This window comes from Rhinolophus sinicus, chromosome 17 (assembly GCF_057876585.1).
Source record: "Rhinolophus sinicus isolate RSI-liver-muscle chromosome 17, RSI-T2T, whole genome shotgun sequence".
Lineage (NCBI taxonomy): Eukaryota > Metazoa > Chordata > Mammalia > Chiroptera > Rhinolophidae > Rhinolophus > Rhinolophus sinicus.
This window is the reverse complement of record NC_142517.1, coordinates 67,407,426-67,430,056: the sequence shown is the minus strand read 5'-3', so window position 1 is coordinate 67,430,056 and position 22,631 is coordinate 67,407,426. Positions and strand designations below refer to the sequence as shown.

Below are 22,631 nucleotides of genomic sequence, written 5' to 3'. Positions count from 1 at the left end.
TCCAGGTCCTTGATTCTCAGTTTACAGGTAGAAATTCTGTAAGATTCTTGACATTTTACTGGACATTTCTTAATTCGAACTACTTTTAAAAATCCTTTAAATGACCTTTTGTGAATAGGGCAATGTTATTGTAGGGCTTGAGATTGCCTTTCAGACTACCAGTATCTCCGTTATCTTTGGCTCAGCCCATGCAATCTCTGTCCTCCTCAGGTATTCCATCCTTTCATCCTCCTCCCCTTCCTCTCTCTCAGTCCATAGGTATCATTTTATTTATTATTTGAAATATATCATTAGCACACTTCTTCTGGGAGGAACAGGAAGAAAAGATACTTTAATGAAAATTTATAGTTGCTCACTTTCTCTAACTCATCCAATTGCCCATTTTCTCTTTTCCAAGCCCTATAAAACCTCTTGTTCAGTGTATATTGTTCTACTTAACCAGATCACCTTCTACTTGTCAGAAATTCATAGTTGAGGCTGATTTTTCTCCCCTATTTATGTCAGGAATGAAACTGGTAACTACATTTCTTAACAAATGTCTTCTCAAGTGTCTTGAGATATTGATGTCTCTATCTGAAGCAAAGAACGCTGATCTTTGGTCTTTGGAGACAAGTAAACAGGGATATGAATTTTAAACTTCATATCGATACAGCATTTTATAGCTGTATCCCATCCAACTGTTAGAGACTGAAGTCTACGGGAGTTATGAATGAGAAGCTGAAGGCCAATTTTATCATTTTCCCTGATCTCACCCATTACACTTCTGTTTCTCAGGGAGCATTTGCTTCTGTGCCCCTAGCTACTGGGCCACAAGGCAGAGGGGTCAGATAACCTGATTACAACATCCTGCTACAAAGCAAGGCTCCACAATGCGCTCTCCTACTAATGTCAGGAACACAACTGACTCCTCCCTAGTCTGCCTTTAGGATTTCAGAAAGGCTCCTCTCGCCTATCATTCTACCTCTCTTCCAAAAATGTATCAGGCAAGCAATGTTTTCTGCTGTCATATGGAAACCTTTCTGCAACCATTTTTCCTCCTTTAGATTTTATATTATGTTTTAATCATTGGTTCCACCCTTTCTGTTGTGCTGTTAGTAACACACTTTCTTGTTCCAGCCTCTCTCTTCTCCCAGCACCTAATCCATCTTCACTGAACATTTCTTCCTTAATCACTCTTATCACTGCCATTTTTTCACTGCCATCCATATTCTAGGATCTTATATCACCTCTGCTCTTGAAAGAGACCATCACCAAAGAGATATTTGTTCTCTGAATATTCTTTCAGTTTAGCCAACCAGAAAAACAAACAAAAACAAAAAAAACAAAGTAAACTAAACAAACAAGCAAAGAAACAAAAAGAAAACAAGTCAGTTATCAAAAATAAGCCAGGGAAGAGAGCGTTGTTATTTCATTTGTAAACCTAGTCTTATGCATAGGGATTGAGAACCTGTATTTCTGTTTCAGTGACTATATTCTGATGTTTCTATACATTTACCCTTAATAAATACAAAGTTGTTTTTTAAGTTTTCCATGGGAGAATTCCAACCATGTAGTTCTCCCACATCGGGCCTGCCTTGGCATACTTACTGAAAAGGACTAGGCTGGCGTTGGTGACCCCCAGCTTGTTGGCAGCCACGCAGGTATAGTTGCCATAGTGTTCCTCAGTGACGTTGGTCACTGTCAGGGAGGACTGGCCCTCCGTACTCTTAATCTCAAGGCCATTGGCACTGTTTATCCTAAGAGTTCAAAAACAGAAGAGCGAAAAGAAACACTGGTGACGATTTGGCATAGTAATTCCTTTTTCATCGTTATATTGGAGGAAAAGGAGAGAAAGGAAGTAGTTGGAGTTGGTTGTTCCCTGCTCAAATCCTCATTGCAATTTTGCAATTCCATATTATCTGAAGCAATGTCCATCCACAGAGCAGACTCGGGGATGGATGAGTTTCCCTGGGCTTTGGTTTCCACTATAGGCAAGAAAGACATGCAGGTGGAAATTACCCACTGAAGCACCTACCTCACTCTCTGCATGGAACCTGAGTGCTTTGGGGCTTTTTCAGCTTAAGAGCTACAGGCCCCAAAGCACTTGATAAAGAGATCTGGAAAAGAAAGAGTCTAATAGTATAGGCCTAAATAATTAGAGTTGGGCTTGTTTTTGTCATTAGGGTTTCTGGTGCCCTCACCTAGCAGAGTGGTGGGGGCATGGCAGGTTTGTACATACATACCTGGTATCATCTCGGTACCACTCAAAGTCAGGTGCAGGCACTGCAGAGGCCTCACATTTGAGTGAAGCTTGTCGCCCTGTGGTGGCTTCGTTGCTCTTGGATTCCGTGATAGTGGGAGGATCTGTGGGAAGGATAGGCACACAGTAGGCACACAGTTTCCATGACAGTCAGAGAACACTCCAGAAGTTCCATACAAGAAGAAATTAGAAAAGAGACTCTGAAGAAGTGCAGGAAAAAATAGTCTTAAAGCTCCATTTCTATGAATTATGAGATCAGAAAACTAAATAAAAATAAGAGACAATTAATGGAAATTAAATAAAAATAAGAGATAATTAATGAAAATGTAGACTTGGTTTACTTAAATGGGACACGTAACAGGGTTTTATGGAAATAGAATCTAGGAATCTTTTTTTCCTGCTCCAATAGACCATCATTTATTTCAACCATAGGTTATAATATTTACATAGATTTTTTTTTTATAAGTTAAGTGGTGATACTAAAGGACTTGAGATTTCAATGTATAATTTGAGCATTTTTCTTTTTCATCATCATCATTATCATCATTAGGATTGTTACAGTCTGAGATGACAGTAAGAAGTCACATGAAAATAACACAGGGCTAAAGTGCTCCCATCCCAAGCTTAGCCTGATATTGTTTCAGAACTGCAGAAAGACAAACAAACACCTTACTTTTTTTTCTCCTATGTGTTCCCTAATATCTATGACCTTGGTAAATTTTGCTTCTATGTATGAAGGTACAGTTTGAGATCTATCTTGGTACATAGAAGTCTTTCTGGTGTATCAGTTTTCTATTCTCTCTGGCAGTTGTGCACTTGATTCTTGCTGCTTAGGATTGGGCTGCAAAACAGTAACAAAACACATCCGACATTCGAATTTAACACGATTCTTTCAAAGAATCCTGTGGCGAGTGGAACAAGTGTTTACAGGTCCACATGACTGAGGTAGGATGGTAGACGTGAGGTCCTGGCTTGATGATGCTGTGTTTGTTCAGGTTATGGACCTTCAAAGAGAAAAATAATTTTATGTCCAAAGGCTATTTGCCAGAAAATGGCAACTTGGCTGCACGCACATGGAACAAATTTACCCAAACAATCTGTTTAGACTTTGTAGAGGAAAAAGCTTATTTAGGGAAAATAGTAAAGTGATCTGTAGTATACAAAATTCACTTAAATCTGTTCAGTACCTGGTTCAGCTCACTTATTTCTGGAGTCTTTCTTCATATCCACAAATTTTTTTCCAAGTTTTCTGCCTATATAAGACTCCAATCTTAGTAAGAAAAGATGTGCAAAAGCATCTAGTTAGTCTGCAATTTTCTCCCCCATTTCATTTTCACATCAGCTTGGATATCTTTAAATCACTGTCAGAGAAGGGGAGTTAGAGCATGTTTGGATAAGCACCACCAGTCCGTGTATAAACAGGCGTGCCAAAGTGGGTAGTGGTGGCGGTTGTTGCTGCTGCTTTAGACTTATCTGCTCATTTTTGTATAGGTACAAACAGGCAACATGATGAGTGGAAAGAACCCTGGGTTGGAAACTAGGAGTCCTGAAATTTAATTTCAATTCGCTTGTGTGGACCTCCCATTATACACTTTATCTTTCTGAGCTTTGGTTTTATTACCTATATAATGAGGAAACCACACTTTAATGATCGATAGCATCCCTTCCAGCTATTAAAAAAAAAATCCCAATTCTAGTCACAACTGCCCATTCTTTACAAATGAGCAGTTTGTATCATTATGACCCAAATATATTTTTATACCCATAACTCATTTAACCCTTACATTGCTAACTTTCAAAATTAACTCACTGATCTATTCCATGGATTAGGAGTCAGGGTTTGCAGTCAGAAATAGGACACCGGAGGTCTGATTTTGACTCTTCCCTTAACCAGACTGTGGCCTAGGCAAGCATCCTTACCGAGGATGCTTGTAAAGCATCCTCACTTCTCCTCTTTTAAAACAAGGAGTTAACTTAAAATGATCACCAAGGGGTTCCATTTAAAATTCTTTCATTCTATGATTGGTTATATAGATCATGAGAGAACATTAGTTCAAAAAATAACGCAATAACTGGGGGTAGCCGTGATGGGGGTTAGGTATTTGTATAGGGATGGAACATCAAAGAGAGGTTAAAAGCTTGCATTTAAAGTGTGATAGACCTGAGCTCAAATCTGGGCTCTGTTTCCCATTGTCCTTCCTCATTATAGAGTTCAGACCTTGTCGAGAGTCACACTGCTTCAATTTCTTCATCTATAAAATGCTGGAACCAGAGGCAAGGAAGTCTATTTGGAGATTGTTGAAGGATTCCAGAGAGAGCCTGCACTTGGTTTGTGATAAAGGGGCCGAAAGGCAATGGACAGATTCAGATTGAGAGATATGGAGCTTCAGAACTGACAAGATTAGATGTGAAGAGTGAGGAAAAGAAAGAGTGTCAAAGATAACACCCCAGCTTCTGGCTTGAACATCTAGGTGATGCCATCCACTGAGGTAAGATACATAAGAAGAGAAACAGATGATCAGCAGTAAAACACTGAGTATTAGTTTCCCATGCTCACCTCTGCACTGCACAGTTGACCCTTGAACAACATGGGTTTGAACTGTGTGTTCCAACTTATATGTGGATTTGTTTTCAATAAATACTATAAATGTATTAACATTTTCTTTTCCTTAGCTTACTTTACTGTAAGAATACATTATAAAACACATGCAACATGCAAAATATGTGTTAATTGATTGTTTATGTTAGGGGTAAGACTTCTGGTCAACAGTAGGCTATTAGAAGTTAAGTTTGGGGGGAGTCAAAAGCTATGTGTGGAGTTTTTGATTGCACAGGGGTTGGTGCCTCTAACCCTCATGTTGTTCAAAGGTCATCTGTATTAGGTTCTAAAACTGCCAATGACTCCACAATCTAGCATGTTGGCTGGAGAAATAATCTTGGTTGTGATTCTATTGCTTTGTTTAATTTCTCAATTTGTAAAATGAGTTTTAACTAGTTTGTTTCCAGAGCCACATGGTTATAACTGATAAATCCTTAATGATGACTGTCGCTTTGCTCAACCAGCCCTAAACCTGGACCAAGACGCTACACCTTCCACCACCTCTACCTCTGGTGCTGCTAGCGGTGGCACCTCAATGTAATAATGCCACAGTGGATGCCTTCCAGTCCTTCCTCCAGGGGACCAGGAATACAGGTCTCAGTTCTACAGTTTCATGGGAGAATTCTTCCTCACTCTGGATGTTTCTTTCCATGTGGCAGGAGATTATTTAGTCTATATCCCTGCTCTGAGACCTAGGGGGAAGAATGGGTTTTCTGACTGAAAATTTTGGGAAGAACAAACTAGGTTTGGTTGGCTCATCTTTTCACCTTCTTCCTTTGGGGACCAAGCTTCTGTTGGGGAGTAGAGAAGAACCTCTGCTTCTCAACTATGAAGTCTTACTTGGGGCTCTTCCCTTCCCTTTCTCAGGTGGGCAGGCCTGCCCCAGTCCAAGGCTGCCATGATGGAGGTAAGTCAGCTACAAAAGTTCCTACCACTAATCACTTTGATCTCTAATGATGGGGGCAAATGGGCGTCCCATACTACTCTTTTACTTATTTCTCAATGTGTTCAGAACCAGAGTAACTAAGTAGTAAGCTATTTGTTAACTCTTCAGAGACATGGGAAAGGTGGCAGTGAACCAGGGTTGAACACAATTAAGTGCACTAATCTTGGGGCAAGATGGCACTAGTCAATTACGAAGGCCAACGACTGCCTTGAAATTCTAGAAAGTTTCTTGTACTCGGGTAAATTCACAGGTAGTGATAGATGTATGAAGAGCTTGTTGTTTCCAATATTTCTCAAATGACACAATGGTGCAGGTCTATTTGTTCATGGCTTATTGGAATGAATATTTCAAAATTCATTTGTAATTAATTCTGTATAGGTGAGGCTAAGAAAAATTATTACAAATCATATTGTGGCATGCCTATTGTAATTAAAGTAATAGACGTCCTTGCTCAAAATATGGTTATAATAAAAATGAGACTTAATAAAAATGCTGCACAGAAGTCCATTGTTATTCTTTATGTGACTTTGGAATAGCTTGCCAATTGTCAAAGGACTCTTCCAGTTTTTATTATTTCAAAATTCTGGGTTCTGAGAATATTAATAAGGGTTTTTTCTTATATCACCAATAACAAGACTCTTTCAATGAGAATGAATAGGATAAAAATGACAGTGGCCTAGCAAATAAAATATCATTCATGTATTCTTCCTAATATTTGGAATAATAGTTATAAAATAACACAATTCTTAATAAAGAATTCAATTTATAGGCATTTACCATGTGCCAGCACCCTACTCGGCTTTAGATAATCTTTCTATCCAAATAATAGCCCTAGGAGGTAAGGATTATTAACCTACTTTATAAATGAGAAGACAGACCTACATGGGGTTAGCAACTTGTCCAAATTCACATAGCCAGCATTTGATGGAGTCTGGATTTGAACCCATCTTTCTGAAGCTCATGTTCTGAAACTCTCTGTGTTTCCACTGGAATGAATTTCTTTAGAGAAAACTGAATTCCAAATAAGGAAAGAGACCATTTAGAGGAGCATGCTGATAGCTTAAAAGGTAAATGTTACATATTTCTGCTATTACAGGGTACCAAAAAATGGCACAATATGCAGTGACATAGTGGATATAAACCCACATTAGGAATCGGAAGATGTGGGCTCAAATTCTGTCTCTTAGATTGTCACCTCCTAGAGGCGACATGCTGTCTTCCTGAAGCTCCTGACCTGTGAATGTAGATGATGACACCTGCCTACCTATCTTTCAGGTTTGATGTAAAGATCAAACGAAATCACGTATATGAGAGCATGTTTAACACCTAAAGTGATTACATTTATTATTTTTATTGCTTTTATCACATGGAGTCACAGAAGGAAAGAGAGCTTTGGAGTTAGACTCCAGTTAGAGTCCTAACTCTACCACTCACAAGTTCTTTGATTTTTGTGGCCGAAAATGCTTACCTACTCTGAGCTTTGTTTTTATCCTTTTTGAATGAGGATAATTCAATTATCTCCCAGTGTGCAGTGTTGGGCCAATGGGGGTGGGGGCAAAGAATGCAGGCAATAAGACAGGTATTGTCTATAGAGAATTTAGAAACAATAATGAAAGTGACTAAAAGTTCTTTTTTCAAAATCACTATCTACCAGAAATACTACACATACTAAACAACGTCTATCTGTGATAAAGTAAATATTCCTTCTTGCTGCGGCAGGCTGGGACCACTGTGACTCCCCTTTGGCTGGTCACTGTCAGTGTGATGACTGCAGTGAATCATACAATATCTTTAGTATAGTTTTGGTACTCTGAAGGTACTCAGAAAGTTATGGTTTTTGTTCACATTGCAAAGTTATGGTAGAAAATTACAGTAACTCTGGATTCTTACTGAGTAGTTCCTCTGAAGATTCCATAATAGATCATAAATATTAGGACATGTCTCTACTGATACTTCCCAAATACATGAATAAACTAAAGGTTGCCATGGAGAATGGATAGGTGAAGCTATGAATAGCTAGTGAAGGTAGCCAGCTGGTTCTACATTGAGCAATTAGTTTTCTAAAGTTTCCTCATCAGATGCTTTTTGAATCAGAGCACTGAAGAGTCCAGTTAAAATACATATATATTATCTGGGGACAATAGAGCTCTCCAGTCCCAACGGTGTATGGTAGTAACCTCCGCTTCCTCTAAATAAATGGCTATCAAATATAAGGACGAGTTTCAGAAATACCAGCGTCTCATGCCTCCCTGCGACTATGTGGTGTTGGTTAGCTCTGGATGACAGGGTGGAGGCAGAGCTGGTTTCACAGGGAGACAAGTAGAAGAAAAGAAGTTATAAAGAGTAACAATGTGAACCAAGTTGGAGAGATAGCTGTGGGAAGGCAGCAGGTAGGCATCTTAGCTGGTCAATGGTGTGAGGGGCAGTCTTGAGAGTTGGGGCAGATTTTTGAGAAGAATTTCTCCAGGAATAGGAAAAGAGTCCAGTATAGGAAGAGTCAAAATAAATTAATAGGCTGTATTTATTAGACATTTACTATGCACTAGATATTATCCTCCGTATACTGGGCACTAGTATGTGACAAACCCATAAGTAGAGCCCCTTTTAATGCACCGTGAGAACTGAAATTGAAGAATTATTCATAGAAACTGGAATGAAAGGACAACTGTTCCTTGGGCTGGTATCTGGAAGAAATTAGCAGCTTTGCTGTACATAAGATACAAGAAACCAAAAGTCCTGCCTATTGTATAAAATTTTACTAAGCTTTTTAAGTTGATTTCAATTCAATTATTTAGCTTCTGTAAACTCGAGGACCTCCTACTATGTAGAAAAGAGATTTGGCATATCAAATGGCTAGGTGCGATGCACAGATCACCTGTGGAGAAAGATTATCTAAGAGAATTTAAAAAAAAAAAAAAAGGAGAGACTCTATGGTCCAGCTTGTGAACAAAAGAGGAGAAACTGTTATGTCTCTCTTGTTTACTGTTCTAGCTTCTAGGTGCCCTGCAACAAATACCTGTTGGCAACTGAGTAAAGGAATCACTAAAATGCTGGTAGGAGAAAATTACCAGCACTGGGATTTTTTTTTTTTTTTTTTTTTCCAGTGGTACGCAGGGTCTGTTTCATTACAATAATCCATTCAGCCGTTAATTATCTTAGCCATCTTGATACCCTGACCTAATTCCAAACCCTGTGTTTTGAAAAGGAAGAGGAATCAGTTTCAATAATGGGACATTTTCATACCATAGTTGGCAGGCGTAGATGAAGTGACAAAGGTGAGTCTAGATACTTCTCAGTATTCCTGAGTTTTGCTAGCCAGACCTGGCTCTGTAATGTAATCTTGGAGTCTTCATCTACTTAACACAGTTACATTTAAGTAGAACAAATTATTTGAACAGGGCAAGAGGAGCAATGGCTAGTTGTTTTAATAAAATATAAACACAGTTCATGAAGTGTGAGCAAAAAGGTGACTCCAAAGAAAATTGATATGAGAATAATTCTTGATTTGTGTCCACCATCATTTGCAAAGCTTGGAGAAATGTTAAGAAGGCAGAGTTTACCTGTGTGTTTTTCAGCTACTCATTTACTGAGCAATTTTTTATAAGGTCAGGCGTGTGCTCGGTGTTGCTGGTTAGAACATACTGGATGTCTAACTAAGCTCATTAATTTGTCATGAGGTATTCTTTTAGAATTGAGGTTCTGTCCATATTTTTCTGTGGTTCACTCATCACTAACACAAGCTCACATTTTCATAAAAGCCTTTTCTTGAAAATTATCAGTATTTTCTTCTGAGTTACAGTTTGGTGACAGTCAAGAAGGAGCAATGTCAGACTAATTGAGCTAATAATAATAACAGCCTAGGCGGCTGGCTTTGATCTTGGGAACCATCTGCAATGCAGACCACTTTGATGTTTCACACAATGGAAGCATAAATATTTTCTATGTACTCCATGATTGGACTTTCAGAAATCTAATTAAGAGGAAGGTCAATTAAGAGAAAATAAAATCTAAACTCCAAAAGTCAGAGAAGAGGTGGAGGATGATGGCATGGCTGTGTGTACATAAAAGGAGCTACTAACCTAATTATAATTTATATAAACACCCAGAGAAATTGCTTTTCATGTGAAAAAAAGGTCCTAAAGCATTTTATAACATTGAGATCATTAATGTGTCTTTGAAACACACCCAGTGCTGGAAAAGAATAGTAATAGTGGCATTTCAAAACTCCATTACTAAAAAAAATGCAGACAGCGAGGGGATAAAAGCACTTCAGAGCTCATCAAGCGCAGCCCCTTGCTTCTTGGAAATGAGAGCCATAAATGTCTACGGCAGAGGGGTAGTGACTGGATTCTTCTAGGTGCAGTGTGAAAGAGCTTTGCTGTCTTGTTTCAGAAGGCTGCAAGGCTGGAGAAAAGCCCCAGGATAGAGTGCAGCCCAGCATAGCTGGGTCACCTTAGGCAAGTTTCCTCAGCAATCTATGCCTCAGTTTCCACATTTTTGAAGTTGGGCCCATAGTGTTTACCTCATGAGTTTACTGTGAGGATTAAATGACAGATGTAAATCCCTTAATCCAGTGCTGCACATAGTAGGTACTAACAACTGAAAACTCCTCCTTCTCCTCCTCTTTCTGCTGAGAGTATGAGTTTTAGAATCAAAGGGGCCTGAATCTGAATTGCTTTCTTCCACCTGCTGTCTGTGCCACCTTGGAAAGGCAATTTTATCTCCTTGGGCTTCAATGTCTCAAACTCTTAAACGGGGTCAATTATACCTATATTGCCGGAGAATATACACAGAATCATTGGCACATAGATAACTGCATAGGGGGACTTAAGATAATGAAAAGTAACTCACCACAGTCTAAAGCATTCTTTCAAATAGGGGTTATTTATGCATGAGTGTCTGTGTGCATGCGTGTTTGTATGTGTGTATGTGTGCATGTGTGTTATATGTCCATATGTGTGTACATAGGATGTATATTTGAGTGTGTATGTGAAATGTATAGGACGGAAGAACGGTCAGGACATCCCTTCATCCCTGTCACCAGCCACAATTGTGTGATGTGGAAACTTGAATGATGTGGAAAGTCACTCCTAGCTGAGCAGGGTAAACAAATTCTCTTTATTCCTTTGTTGGGTGACGCACATCATATGGATCCACCCCCACCCTCTGTCTGTTTTGAACTACATCTAAGGATCCTTTCATCTGAGAAGTTCAAAATATGCCCCCTTACCTATGCATCTTGAGAAATCTTACTTTCTAATACCCACAATTTGGGACAAATAGATTACCAAAATTAACTTATTAGGTGTCCCTGTTAGCCCTCAGGGACACATGGATCTGACCACAGTGGCTTGACTTTGTTTGCAAGGACAATTAGTTAAGTAGCAGAGGATAATATGTGATCTTGGGTTATTCCTTTTTGACAAACAATGCATTAAGATGAAAATTCCAGTTAAAGCGGATATGAATTGTTGCTTTTTCCAAAGTAGTATGACCTTTGTCTCCACAAAGACCAGAAGAGTGATTGCCATAAATGCTAGTGCTGTCTGATCATGTTTTCTTAATTCTATAGTCTGAGTAAAACACTGAGTGTATTGTTAAATGTATTATGGGATATATTTAGAGTTGATAGCGTTGATTTATCAAATTCAAAGGCCAAATCCTGCCCTTGGATGTGTCAGATGTATAAATGTGCATCCCTGACCAGAGAAACATCTGCTTGAAATGCAGCATTCTTTTGCTAATGGGATCTGTAAAGCTCACTGGAGGTGGAGGTGGACCCTGGGCACACAGCCTCTGCTGGCTGCCGCCATACTCACAGTTCACAGTGACCTTCACTTGCTTGACATCCGCCGAGGAAACCTCATTGGCAGCTTTGCACTCATATTTGCCTGACTGCTCCCTGGTGATACCGAGAATCTCCAGATATTCTTCTTCTCCTTCAAATTCTCTTCCTGAAAAACAGAGGTTTGCATGATTGTTTTTTAACGTTTAAACGACACAGCAGATCGGCCTATTTGTTTTCTTTTTAGGAACGATCAATCCACATGGCTTTTTAATAATTTAACAGTGTGCTTTGTCTGAGGTCAGGTTCCACAAAAGCAGACCCCAGGACAAAAAGTCACGTGAAAGTGATTAAAGAGGAAGTATTCCCAGGAAATCCGGTAGGCAGTGGAAAAATGGGACCTGGCAAGACAGAAGCCAAGCAAGGGTGCAATGCCAAGTTCCACAGAAGGCAAGTCAGCTTAATCCCTCAAGGAGCTCTGGGGACAACAGTTCAAAGTTGTTCCGACCAAGAGGCAAGAAGCTGGAGTGTTTACATATCCATACCCCTCAGTCATTGGTTAAGGGCTTAGGACAAAGTGGGACATGAGGGGAGGTTCATACAAGTTGGAAAGGGCTCGGAGGGGCTATGCGTGAAGCACTGACATCATCAGTCACCCCATGCTGCAAATCACTCTTTCAACCAAAGTTGTTATGAGAAGGGGCAGTGCCTTCCTTTGGGAAACTGTTACTCTCCTTTCCCAGTTTATGTAGAATTCTGTTCATAAGGGTCAGTTCAAAAGCCTGTCTTGCTGTTATGGCTTCATTGTTCAGTATGAAACTATATCACAGTTGAGTTTTAGGCCATGGACCAGATCCATGAGGATGTACTGCTGATGGTGCATTTTGTGACAGGCTGTGACACATGGGTGTGGCAGTAGGGAGTTAAATACCATTGGAGTAAGTGGGATTAGGTGTCTGGAGGGCCTTTTCGGAAAGTTCTATAAAGCTGGATGTTTCCATTTTAGTAAAGAAATCTCACGATTGGTAGGCTTGTTTAACTACCCTCACACGGAGTATAAATGATTAAATGATTTCCTAAATGAAGGGAGAGGGGAGATAGATAATGAAGAGGAAGAGGAACATGGGGAGAGGAGAAAGAAAAGGTGAAGAGGAAAAGAGGACGAGCAGGAAGAACTTGGCCAGAAAGGTCTACGGCTTTCAACTTGAGCTAGATCGAAGCCCCCAAGTTGCAAAACCCCACTGCTGCTTGAGTAGGATTAGAGCAGCTGGAAGGGGGGTAAAGGACACAGTCTCGCCATCATGAAGAAACCTTGCTCCCGGTCATCCTACACTAAATGGTACCAATTAATAGCTCTGCTCGAAGGCCACAAGCTGTTTTCTTTTTCTGGAAATTCCCTGATGGCCAAATCAACATTACAGACAGCTAGCACAGAGATAAATTCACTGTCTAAATATGTCAGCTAAGCCTGTTAACTAGGCTCCCAGCAGAACACAGAGCCTCTTTGATTACATTCTGTAATCCAACTGTCAGGAAGACTCCAAGCTTCAAGACTTCTGTCAATGTCTCTATCATTAGTTTTGAGGAAACTTTGCAATCCCAACAACAAAAAGGTAACGGTTATATAAAATTATTTGGTTCTGAAGGCCTGAACATTATCGAGCACGTGCTTCTACTGAAAATGTTTTAGAATTAGTTTATAAGTATATAAGTGTATATTATTTATAAAAGGCTAATTTTTTTCCCACATCTGTGTTTTCCCCCTTTTTACTTCTCCACATTCAAGCAAGTAGTAAGACCGGATTTCTCATGTCATGGAAGGGGAATACGATAGAAACAGAAATATCAGAAACGGTAATAGTCCACTGTATAGGATTAGCTGGGCAAGATTTGGGCTTGAAGAAAAAAAAAGATCCTGCATCCTTGCATCATAGACTGAGCATCATGCCAACTAACTGACATGGAGAATTGTCTAGCTAAATGTAAATACCCTGAAGACTAATGGCAACTCTGACAACTGCAGGCAAAAATAGGTGTCAGCTCATTAAAAATTTGGTGTGCCAAGGGGGAATTGTCAGTGAGACATAATTATTGATTTTGAAAATAATGATAGATTGAATGAGTGAGAAAAGAGTTAAAGATGATGTCAGAACGTTTTAAGGTTTCTGTCCTGCCCCATCAACTTTATTTCTAAGTGAGTACAGAGTTGTCAATAGAAGAAAGAGAACAAGGACGGTCTCCTTACAGATGGCTAACAACACTGAATTCTTTTCAATTCCCATAAAATACTCAGAAATGGTGAGTAATGGACCTCAATCTTGCATATTGAATTTCTGAGAGATGTAAATAGTTCCAGGAGTGGAAAAGATTACTTTAGCATCTAAGACCCTACCAGTTTGGGAAGATGGCACCATGAGAGTAAACGTTAAGATGGACTAGGAAAACAATACTTATTGGGTTTTGGACCTGCGATTCCTACACGCCAAAGTAAGTATTAATAATCTCTCTCTCTTTTTTTTTTTCCTAATGAGCAGGTAACAAAATAGATCCTCACTGGATGAATTTTCAATCTCACATCTCTAGGAAGAATTCCCTCCTTTACTGCCTGAGGATAAAGGAGGGGTTTTCCCTTGAGTGCCCCACTCACAGGGCAGAAAGATCATTTTTGCTTCGCCCATGATAACTCTTCTCCACCCTCATGGCTGTCTTTATCTCCAGCATACAGCATACATAGCTGTTTCTGTAGAGTGGGGGAGACTCGAGGTGCAAGTTAAATACTGGTTGAGAGAGACTAGATGATCTTCCTTCATACAAGCAGCCTGACAAGAATTTAAAATATTGAACAACATCTCTGAGCCCTCCTTCTTGTCATTCTTCCTTTATCCCTTAGAGACTGAGTTTGAAACTCTTGCACTTCCTGGCACTTCTTGCTAGACTTTTTTACTTGCAACCACAGGAGACTTTGCCCACAACTCATTATCTCTCCTATTTCATTTGAGAATTTCTCATTAATCCACAGTGATCTGAGAGGAAATGGGAGCTTTTCTGTTGCTAGAAAGCCAAAGAACCAGATTGCAAATTCCTCAGGGACCATGTCTTACTCGCAATATCCCCATGAACCAGCACAGGGTTTGGCAAGCTTAGTTACTCCATAACTGTTTGTTGAGTTAGCCAAACTGATTTAAAAAATACAAGCAGAAACTAGAGTCAGATCCCACATATCATATAGCTGAAGAAAATTGAGCTATGTATTGAAAGGTGGCCAAGTATGTTTGTAAGAGAAGCTGGTGTATAAATCCACTCCCTTTTAATGATACTAATAAGAGAACCCTTTCACTGGGGAAGAAAGGATGTGCTTAGTCGGCTGCTGTACAGGCTGGATGGGGCATCTCTGGCCATCTCCTAAGGAGGTGTGGAGTTATTATTGCAGAAAAAGGTGTGGAGACAACAACAGAGCCCCTGGTGGAAACAGGAACAATGCCATTTCTTTCATACGAGCAACTGCAGTTTGTTGTTTCAAGGCATAGAATACACTGCATTAGTCTTGAGTCACAAAATTCTAAAATGTACTCAGATTCTCTTGCTCCTCACCACTCGCCCCAGTGTGTCTGTCCCCAACAGGGCAGATTTCTCGCATTATTTCAGTTCATTCTGACGAGCTGCTCTTAACCCAAGGGCCCTGTCACCATTTCCTTTCACTCCCTCAACCTTAAGCAGATTCAGGCCAGAATGTGACACTTAACCTGTTGTTAAATTCTCTGGTGGAACAAAGTTCATGGCTAAAACTCAATCCCTTCTCTTATTCCTATCTATTATTTTCTTCCTTTGTATAAATATTTCTTGAAGTGCAAATTTCAATATTTTGGTATTTTAAACATCTCAACCTATTTCCACAAGCTTGCTCACATTGCTGAGTGTTATATTTATTCTGGGATCAGATGTTTAGTTTAAATCTCCCTTTGCTTAAATTAATGTGATTTTGTGTCTCCTGGCAATATGCAGTTACCAGGCTAAGTAACTTCTCATCCTCCACAGTGTATGCAGCTTTCAAACTCTTGAATATAATTAGCATACCCCCCTTAGTCACTATTTACTTAAGTTGTACATATTAGTTCTTTTAACATTTCTTCATAAGCCAAAAAGAAGGGCCTAGAGCTAATGGCAAGAGGAAAGTGTTCCCTTCTGCTTCCTAACGTAGAGGCAAATCAGCCAGGAATACTCCAATTAAAGTACGCCAGGTGCTGCCTTCTAAATGAAGTGTCTTCAGAGTACTGACCCTACTTTGGTGAAACTTAGAGAGATCACATCCAAAATGCTGATTTATTTACATTTCCAAGGTCATCCAGGCATTTGTAAGCAAGCAGCCATTTAAAATTAGATACATTTCCATGGCACTTCTTTTCCTCACTTTTTCCCTTTCTCTCTTTCCTCCCACCCAATTCTCTCTCTCTCTCTCTCTCTCTCTCTCTCTCTCTCACACACACACACACACACACACACACACACACACACACACACACACACACACAGAGCTATTTATTTATATATAATCTTCCATTCTACCTTTTAGGAAAAAGCATACAAATTTAAATTCACAAACACCAAAATACTGCTCACTACCATGTTTCCCTGAAAATAAGACCAGGTCTTATATTAAGGTTTGCTCCAAAAGACGCAGTAGGGCTTATACTCAGGGGATGTCATCCTGAAAAATCATGCCAGGGCTTATTTTCCGGTTAGGTCTTATTTTCGGGGAAACACAGTAAATAGAGCAGGCTTATTCTTGAAAATTCCCCAGGACATAACAACTACTCCCTTATTAGTAAAAGGCTTACTACTCCAATAATCATAATTGTATTTGACTTTCTTTTTCTTTATTTGAGATACAGAAAATAAAATTTAGGAAACTTTAAATTTGAGTGTTTTATGACTTTAAAATGTAAAATTCTAAGGATTGTTATATGTTAAGAAGTCGATGACACAGACAATAGTTTAGTGGTTACCAGAGGGTAAGGGGGGTGGGGGGTGGGAGATGAGGGTAAGGGGGATCAAATATATGGCGATGGAAGGAGAACTGACTCTGGGTGGTAAACACACAATGGGATTTATAGATGATGTAATACAGAATTGTACACCTGAAATCTATGTAATTTTACTAACAATTGTCACCCCAATAAATTAAAAAAAAAGAAAAAGAATTAAGAAGTCCATGAATCAGAGAAGGATCCAAGATGGTGGAGTAAATAAATGCTGTGCTTGTTTCCTTCCACTACCCTGTTAAAACTACAAATAAATTGTAGAACAATCAACCTGGAGGATCATCAGAAACCTAGCTGGAGAGAAGTTTTATAACTAAGGATATAAAGGAGTCACATCAAAACTGGTAGAAGAGGTGGAGATGAGAATGGACTGGCCCCACACCCAAGTGTGGTGGTTGAGAATGGGTACAAATATCTCAGCTGTGGAGGACACCCCTAATGGAGTGAGGGATCCCAGACCCACACAAGTTTCCCCAGCCTGGAGTACTGGTGCTGGGAAGAGGATCCCTTACAATATCTGGCTGTGAGAAACTGGGGATTCTAACCATCCTGATGGGATGGAAGGTTGAGGAAAACCCAGACATCTTCTTAAAGGGCCTATGCAGGTTCTTACCCTGTCCTCTGGTGGAGGGATGATAGCTTGGAAGGTGTCAGAGACATACAGGAAGAGACTGAGTTGTGGGGCTTTACGGAGAGGACTGGAGGGACAGTCCATCTTCCCTGTGTAGAATTCTCCCGTGCAGCCTGTAGGCAGGCGCCATCTTTCCTGTGTTGAGCCCTCCCTGACAGGGCCAAATCTGAATCTGCATTGGCCTGCTGAACTCCACTCACTCCACTCTGCTGACTCACACAAGTCATGCAATGCCAGAGGCAATTTCCCGGGCAGCAGCCAGCTCCATCCATGTTACACTCTTTCTTGGATAACTTTCAGAGGTCTGCCGGCCCCAGGTGGCAGTGGCTGGCCTAGTGGGCCCTGAGTCTTTTGCTCAGTAGCTCCAGGCTCAGTACTAGCACCAAACCAGAATCTACATTAACTTGGTGAACACCACTCATCCCATCCTGGTGACTCCCTGGAACCCTGCCTCACCTAACTGACATACCACATGTGGCTCTATCAGTAGCTAAGCCTTATAGGAGCTGGCAGGCAACAGCAGACCTTGGGGTGTCCTAGGCTTTTTGCGGAGCTACAGCAGGCCTGGTGGCAGCTATACTCAGTTCGCAGCGTGGCCTTTCCTACTTGCCTCTAGGTCTAGCACAGGCAACAACCAACTACGGATCACTTTGTAGCTCCTACCAGGTAGCCCCACCTAGCCAGTCACAGGCAGTGGCGGATCTGGGCCTGCACTAGAGTCCTTCCCAAGAGCCTTGAATCAACATACCTGGAGGTCGGCATCAGACCACAGCAGAGTACCACCCAATTAGGTCTACCAGTGGTACATCCACAGAGCAGTCTCAGCAGGCACCAGAGCCCACTAGGGAAAATCCCACTCCATGGGGTAAGCCCCATCCACCCCTGCATAGCAGACCTTAAACTTTAGATGTGGCCAAACCCCACAGACAGTCAATCTGAGGGTTGATCTCACTCTCTGACATGCTAATAGCAATAAAGGCTCAACTATACTAGGAGGGCACCCACACCAAACACTCCTGGAGCACCCAGTGCAGGTGACCAGGGAGACTGTGCCACTGGGCTCCACAGGGCACCTATTACATAACACCACCCAGCCAAGATTTGGGGAACATAGCAGATCTACCTTATACATAAAAACAAATACACAGAGGCAGCCAAAATGAGAAAAAAAAAAGAAATAACATATAAGAACAGGAGACAAACCCATAGCTATCATCACACTCAATGGAGAAAAGCTAAAAGAGTTCTTCTTAATATCAGGAAAAAGACAAAGTTGCTCACTTTCACCACTTTTATTCAACATAATATTGGAAGTCCTAGCCACAGAAGTCGACAAGAAAGAGAAATAAAGGCATCCAAATTGGCAAGGAAGAAGCAAAAGTGTCATTATTTGCAGATTACATGATACTATTTATAGAGAACCCTAAAGATTCCGCCAAAAAAACTATTAGAACTGATAAAGGAATTCAATAAAGTAGTAGGATACAAAATTAATATTCAGAAATCGGTTGCATTCTTATACACCAATAATGAACTACCAGAAAGAGAAATTAAGAAAACAATTCCATTCACAATTGCATAAAAAAAAAAATACCTAGGAATAAATTTAACCAAGGAGATAAAAGACCTGTACTCGGAAAACTATAAGACACTGAAGAAAGAAATTTAAAAAGATAGAAATAAATGGAAGTATATACTGTACTCACACATAGGAAGAATTAACAGTGCTGAAATGTCCATACTACCCAAAGCAATCTATAGATTCAATGTAATCCCTATCAAAGTACCAATGATATTTTTCACAGAAGTAGAATAAATTATCTTAAATTTTATATGGAACCACAAAAGACCGGGAATAGCCACAGCAATCTTGAGAAAGAAGAACAACATTGGAAGTATCATGCTACCTGAAAATGAAAACACAATGACCCCAAATCTATGGGACATAGCAAAAGCAGTCCTAAGAGGGAAATTCATAGCCATATAGGCCTACCTCAGCAATCCCATGTCTGGGTATTTATCTGAAGAAATCCAAAACACTAATTCAAAAAGATACATGTACCCCTATGCTCACTGTAGCATTATTTACAATAGCCAAGATATGGAAGCAAGTACCCATCAACATACAATAGGATAAATGAGATGTGGTACATATATACAATGGAATATTACTGTGCCATAAAAAAGAATGAAATCTTATCGTTTGCAACAACATGGAGGACCTAGCGGATATTATGCTAAGTGAAATAAGTCAGACTGAGACAGGCAAATACCATATGATCTCACCTTATTTGTGGCATCTGTGGAACTAAATAAATGAACAAACAAAACAGAAACAGACTCAGAGATACAGAAAACAAACTGATGGTTACCAGAAGTGGGGGAGGGGGCATTAGGGAGCTGAGTGAATAAGGTGTAAGGATTAAGAAATACAAATTGATAGTTACCCAAAATAGTCGCAGGGATGTAAGTACAGCATAGAGAATATAGTCAGTAATGTTGCAACAGCTATGTATAGTACCATGTGTGTACCAGACTAATTGGGGGGATCACTGCATAAATTATATACATGTCTAATCACTATGCTGTACATTTGAAACTAATATAAAGTAATATTGAATGTCAACTGGAAAAAAAATAATTTAAAAAGTAAATAGTAAATAAAATTTAAAATTCCACCCCTGTACTAGCAACATTTCCAGTGCTCAATAACCACATGAAACTAGTGACTACTGTATTAGATAGCACAGATATAGAACATTTTCCGCATCATAGAAATTTCTAGACAGGACTGCTTTAGAATGTTTCCAAATTATGCCTATTATAAATAACTCCAAAATTATTATAAATAAACTTCATATACCTATAAAAATAAATAGATGAATCATTTTTTTCACTATTCTGGGACGTGTCTTATAACATCTCTATAGACCATTATTTCACAGAAGATAAGATGTATATGAAATGAGGTTGACATTCCCTTTACTCACATACATTTGAGTATTAACAAGTAGTGGCCATCAACAAATTAATTCTAAACTCAGACACATATATAGATTAATGAAAAGCAAAGAAGTTCAACTTGCGTTACAGGGTATGTGTGTGTGTAGTGTGTTTGTGTGGGTCTGTGGTAGAAAAGGAGAGTGAAAGTGTGAGCAAAAGCAAGTTGTAAACTTCTACCTCTAAAAATGAAAGAAAAAAGGCTGCAAATCAATGATGCCATTTGAAGTTTCCTGTACTAACTTCAAATGCGTAATACGTTTCTGTTCTTACAGTACATTTCATGTTTTCCTTTTTTCCCCCCTGAGGACAAACTCACCTGTTTCTGTTATTGTTTCTTTCCCTACTTTTTTTGCACACCATGTTCTATACAGACATGCTAAGAAAAGGAAGCAAGAGAGGACCACAATAAATCTAGAAAAAAGAAAAAAAAAGCCTGGGATGATGTTTATATTTCCTGCCACGTCTCTTTCCAAAACCTTTGAAGTTTTTGTCAGCTTCACATCCTACCTGAGCAATCTTTTAGTGTTTGACAATGTTTCTGTCCAAAAGCTGAAACCACTTCTCATTGCTACCTCTCATCACCCATCAAGGAATGGGTGAAGAGTGGCAAATGATCCATGATTGAAAGAAGGAAGGTTTGTGTAGGGGAAAGGTGGAGGGGGTGGGGGGCATGCAGACAGAGTTGCCCGCAGCAGCACTTGTGGGAAATAAGGAGACATAGGGAAAATAAATGTATTGAAGAGAATGGGGGCAGGGCAGAGAAGTGATACAATGATGATTTTAAGGAGGAGTCAGAGGAACAGGAATGAAAGAAGAGAGAGTACTCTGGAAAAAGAGGCATTTGACTATTAAGATACTTGAGCTACGCGGAAGAGAAGGGGTTGTTTATTCTGCTGTAGAAATGTTTCCTATTTGAATAGTAAGACACAACAGAGTGTGGATTATGCAAACTGGCCCCATGCCTTCTGCAGCCCCAAAGGGTGTAGTTAGAACTGAGAAACTGGAGGTGAGCACAATGCCAGGAAAAATTCACAACTGGCTTTGGCTTTATGAATGAGCATGGGCCAAATGAAGAATGCCCTGGCATTATTTTACCTGTCTTCCAGAGAGATCCAACTCATTATGGTTTGCATTTTTCTTTTCATATACAAAAATCAGCTAGCTGACATAGTTTGAGCTCAGCATCCAACCGGAAGCTGCCATCCACACATCCTTTTCAGTCCTGGAAAATGACATTCTGTTATTGTACTAACACTTAACCACTACCACCTACCTGGTCTCAGTTTTTAGGAAGCATTCTGCCATTCTGAATGCTAAGCATGAAATCAGAATCCCCTATGTTTAGGTATCTGAAGAACTGTATTGAAAATAGCTACTGCTCCATTGTAGGGACCAGCTCTGGTTTTGTTTGTCACTGTATCCCAGTGTGCATGTAGCACGATGCTGAATACTGGAGTGTTCCAGAAATATTGCAGAGTGACTGTTGAATGAGCTACCACTTAATCAACATGTTCTAGGCACTATGCTAGGTGACTCAGATATTTCTTATTTAATTCACAATCCTGTTAAGATTGCTTACAGATAAGGAAACACAGGAATCCAGGGTTAGCAAGGACCCTTAAGGAACTTGCCCACGTTTATAGTGCTATTAAGAGAAAGCTGAGGTTTGTGAACCTTTGGAGCCCATGTTCCAACCAGGCATGAGTACATTTGTCATCAGAATGCCAGGAGATGCTCGAGTAGGCTGAGTTCTGAGCTCTCAGAATCTGCTCTGTTTCTGTTTCTGAGTATGAAACTGAAGTTGTGGATGGGACACTTGGGGAATTTCCAAAGGTAAGCAGCTCGGTTACAGGTAAAATAAAAAGACAGTTTTCAGCTTTTTATAAGGTTTGTTCTCTTATCTTCTTTATTGAGAGAATTAAATAAAGTCGGAAATAAGTTGGTATTTAAACATTTAGCTCCATCTACTTATTTATAAAGCAACCCCCGCCCCCCCACCAAGCAATAGAAAGCCATCGGGGCACATAAATGCCAACAGCCAGCAAAGAAGCTACAGGAAGAGTGTAGAAAGGTATTATATTAGGAAAGACTTACTGGGAGAAGTGAGTTTTCAGGAAGTTGAAAAACACAAGGGGAGAGAATCAGAGCTGAGAAAATGTAAAAGGGTGTGGCAATCCAGTCAGCCTGCCTGAAATAGAGGTCTCCACGCAGGAGAAATGAGTAGTGTGCTGTGACAGCAGGATGTATGCTAGTGTGTGAGAGGTGGCGTGAAGACTCTGAATTTGCTGTGTTCAGGTACCTCTGCAGCTCAATAATGATACAGTGGAGGCTTCCAGCACTTACAAAGTGCTGAATAAAACTGGCATTTTATATAATTTTCCTTCCTTCC

At 39.9% G+C, this 22,631-nt stretch overlaps 1 protein-coding gene across 2 annotated transcripts in view; it reads right to left on the bottom strand.

Annotated features, from left to right (window-relative positions):
* The window catches only part of LSAMP (limbic system associated membrane protein), a 591,338-nt gene that overhangs the window by 31,846 nt on the left and 536,861 nt on the right, over window positions 1-22,631 (bottom strand). For both annotated transcript variants that reach the window (XM_019734849.3, XM_019734850.3), the window contains exons 4-6: window positions 11,604-11,738; window positions 2,223-2,343; window positions 1,588-1,736 (exon numbers count right to left, since the gene is read on the bottom strand). In XM_019734849.3, coding sequence (XP_019590408.1) covers window positions 1,588-1,736; window positions 2,223-2,343; window positions 11,604-11,738 — 405 coding nt within the window. The remainder of the gene's footprint in view (window positions 1-1,587; window positions 1,737-2,222; window positions 2,344-11,603; window positions 11,739-22,631) is intronic.